This window comes from Macrosteles quadrilineatus, unplaced genomic scaffold (assembly GCF_028750875.1).
Source record: "Macrosteles quadrilineatus isolate MER2022 unplaced genomic scaffold, UCM_ALF_1.0 Scaffold_4__1_contigs__length_99947679, whole genome shotgun sequence".
NCBI lineage: Eukaryota > Metazoa > Arthropoda > Insecta > Hemiptera > Cicadellidae > Macrosteles > Macrosteles quadrilineatus.
In genome coordinates this window covers 76,476,151-76,479,854 of record NW_026542597.1, presented here as the reverse complement: position 1 = coordinate 76,479,854, position 3,704 = coordinate 76,476,151, and the positions used below count along the sequence as shown (strand labels likewise).

Below are 3,704 nucleotides of genomic sequence, written 5' to 3'. Positions count from 1 at the left end.
AGCTACCTTCTAATTACAAGGCGAGTACAGCAGTACTATAATCACTCAACCACCAAGCTGACATAAAAACTTTTACTCATACCAGTACTCATAACGTTTTTAATATGTTACATTTTAACAAGTTACCTTTAAGCATGTTACATTTTAAAAGGTTACAATTTTACATGTTACATTTTTACATGTTACATTTTAATATGTTACATTTTAACACGTTACATTTAAGCATGTTACATTTTAAAATGTTACATTTTAACACGTTACATTTTAACATGTTACATTTTAACTTCTTATATTTCCACATGTTACATTTTTACATGTTACATTTTAACATGTTTTACGATCAAGTCATTCCCTTGCAACTGACCTGGTAGCCTCGTCTAGTATGATGGATGGGATTTTCAGTAGAGCGCGGGCGATAGCTATCCTCTGTTTCTGGCCCCCAGACACGGTAACTCCTCTCTCCCCCAGAATGGTACTGTAGCCATCAGGGAACTGTCGGATAAAACTGTCAGCATTGGCCAGCCCAGCAGCGACGTACACCTGTGACAAAGATTAATTAAATTAGTAATACCAAACTAGTGACAGGTAATACAAACAAAGTAACATAGAATCAAACCAGCTACCTTCTGATTACAAGGCGAGTACAGCAGTACTATAATCACTCAACCACCAAGCTGACATAAAAACCGTCGTCGTCGTCGTCGTCGTCGTCGTCGTCGTCGTCGTCGTCGTCGTCGTCGTCGTCGTCGTCGTCGTCGTCGTCGTCGTCGTCGTCGTCGTCGTCGTCGTCGTCGTCGTCGTCGTCGTCGTCGTCGTCGTCTACATTTTTACATTTTACATATTTACATGTTACATTTTAACATTTTTATGATCAAGTCTTTCCCTTGCAACTGACCTGGTAGCCTCGTCTAGTATGAGGATGGATGGGATTTTCAGTAGAGCACGGGCGATAGCTATCCTCTGTTTCTGGCCCCCAGACACGGTAACTCCTCTCTCCCCCAGAATGGTACTGTAGCCATCAGGGAACTGTCGGATAAAACTGTCAGCATTGGCCAGCCCAGCAGCCTCGTACACCTGTGACAAAGATTAATTAAATTAGTAATACCAAACTAGTGACAGGTAATACAAACAAAGTAACATAGAATCAAACCAGCTACCTTCTAATTACAAGGCGAGTACAGCAGTACTATAATCACTCAACCACCAAGCTGACATAAAAACTTTTACTCATACCAGTACTCATAACGTTTTTAATATGTTACATTTTAACAAGTTACCTTTAAGCATGTTACATTTTAAAAGGTTACAATTTTACATGTTACATTTTTACATGTTACATTTTAATATGTTACATTTTAACACGTTACATTTAAGCATGTTACATTTTAAAATGTTACATTTTAACACGTTACATTTTAACATGTTACATTTTAACTACTTATATTTCCACATGTTACATTTTTACATGTTACATTTTAACATGTTTTACGATCAAGTCATTCCCTTGCAACTGACCTGGTAGCCTCGTCTAGTATGAGGATGGATGGGATTTTCAGTAGAGCGCGGGCGATAGCTATCCTCTGTTTCTGGCCCCCAGACACGGTAACTCCTCTCTCCCCCAGAATGGTACTGTAGCCATCAGGGAACTGTCGGATAAAACTGTCAGCATTGGCCAGCCCAGCAGCCTCGTACACCTGTGACAAAGATTAATTAAATTAGTAATACCAAACTAGTGACAGGTAATACAAACAAAGTAACATAGAATCAAACCAGCTACCTTCTAATTACAAGGCGAGTACAGCAGTACTATAATCACTCAACCACCAAGCTGACATAAAAACTTTTACTCATACCAGTACTCATAACGTTTTTAATATGTTACATTTTAACAAGTTACCTTTAAGCATGTTACATTTTAAAAGGTTACAATTTTACATGTTACATTTTTACATGTTACATTTTAATATGTTACATTTTAACACGTTACATTTAAGCATGTTACATTTTAAAATGTTACATTTTAACACGTTACATTTTAACATGTTACATTTTAACTTCTTATATTTCCACATGTTACATTTTTACATGTTACATTTTAACATGTTTTACGATCAAGTCATTCCCTTGCAACTGACCTGGTAGCCTCGTCTAGTATGAGGATGGATGGGATTTTCAGTAGAGCGCGGGCGATAGCTATCCTCTGTTTCTGGCCCCCAGACACGGTAACTCCTCTCTCCCCCAGAATGGTACTGTAGCCATCAGGGAACTGTCGGATAAAACTGTCAGCATTGGCCAGCCCAGCAGCGACGTACACCTGTGACAAAGATTAATTAAATTAGTAATACCAAACTAGTGACAGGTAATACAAACAAAGTAACATAGAATCAAACCAGCTACCTTCTGATTACAAGGCGAGTACAGCAGTACTATAATCATTCAACCACCAAGCTGACATAAAAACCGTCGTCGTCGTCGTCGTCGTCGTCGTCGTCGTCGTCGTCGTCGTCGTCGTCGTCGTCGTCGTCGTCGTCGTCGTCGTCGTCGTCGTCGTCGTCGTCGTCGTCGTCGTCGTCGTCGTCGTCGTCGTCGTCGTCGTCGTCGTCGTCGTCGTCGTCGTCGTCGTCGTCGTCGTCGTCGTCGTCGTCGTCGTCGTCGTCGTCGTCGTCGTCGTCGTCGTCGTCGTCGTCGTCGTCGTCGTCGTCGTCGTCGTCGTCGTCGTCGTCGTCGTCGTCGTCGTCGTCGTCGTCGTCGTCGTCGTCGTCGTCGTCGTCGTCGTCGTCGTCGTCGTCGTCGTCGTCGTCGTCGTCGTCGTCGTCGTCGTCGTCGTCGTCGTCGTCGTCGTCGTCGTCGTCGTCGTCGTCGTCGTCGTCGTCGTCGTCGTCGTCGTCGTCGTCGTCGTCGTCGTCGTCGTCGTCGTCGTCGTCGTCGTCGTCGTCGTCGTCGTCGTCGTCGTCGTCGTCGTCGTCGTCGTCGTCGTCGTCGTCGTCGTCGTCGTCGTCGTCGTCGTCGTCGTCGTCGTCGTCGTCGTCGTCGTCGTCGTCGTCGTCGTCGTCGTCGTCGTCGTCGTCGTCGTCGTCGTCGTCGTCGTCGTCGTCGCTCGTCGTCGTCGTCGTCGTCGTCTACATTTTTACATTTTACATATTTACATGTTAAATTTTAACATTTTTATGATCAAGTCTTTCCTTGCAACTGACCTGGTAGCCTCGTCTAGTATGAGGATGGATGGGATTTTCAGTAGAGCACGGGCGATAGCTATCCTCTGTTTCTGGCCCCCCAGACACGGTAACTCCTCTCTCCCCCAGAATGGTACTGTAGCCATCAGGGAACTGTCGGATAAAACTGTCAGCATTGGCCAGCCCAGCAGCCTCGAGCAGCCTCGTACACCTGTGACAAAGATTAATTAAATTAGTAATACCAAACTAGTGACAGGTAATACAAACAAAGTAACATAGAATCAAACCAGCCTACCTTCTAATTACAAGGCGAGTACAGCAGTACTATAATCACTCAACCACCAAGCTGACATAAAAACTTTACTCATACCAGTACTCATAACGTTTTAATATGTTACATTTTAACAAGTTACCTTTAAGCATGTTACATTTTAAAAGGTTACAATTTTACATGTTACATTTTTACATGTTACATTTTAATATGTTACATTTTAACACGTTACATTTAAGCATGTTACATTTTAAAATGTA

The 3,704-nt window shown here is 43.0% G+C and overlaps 1 protein-coding gene across 1 annotated transcript in view; it reads right to left on the bottom strand.

Annotated features, from left to right (window-relative positions):
• Positions 1-406: 406 nt before the first annotated feature.
• LOC128993066 (uncharacterized) overlaps positions 407-3,704 on the bottom strand; it is a 15,664-nt gene continuing 12,366 nt past the window's right edge. The window contains exons 2-5 of the mRNA XM_054416822.1: positions 2,136-2,226; positions 1,516-1,694; positions 896-1,074; positions 407-540 (exon numbers count right to left, since the gene is read on the bottom strand). Coding sequence (XP_054272797.1) covers positions 954-1,074; positions 1,516-1,694; positions 2,136-2,226 — 391 coding nt within the window. The 3' untranslated portion in view covers positions 407-540; positions 896-953. The remainder of the gene's footprint in view (positions 541-895; positions 1,075-1,515; positions 1,695-2,135; positions 2,227-3,704) is intronic.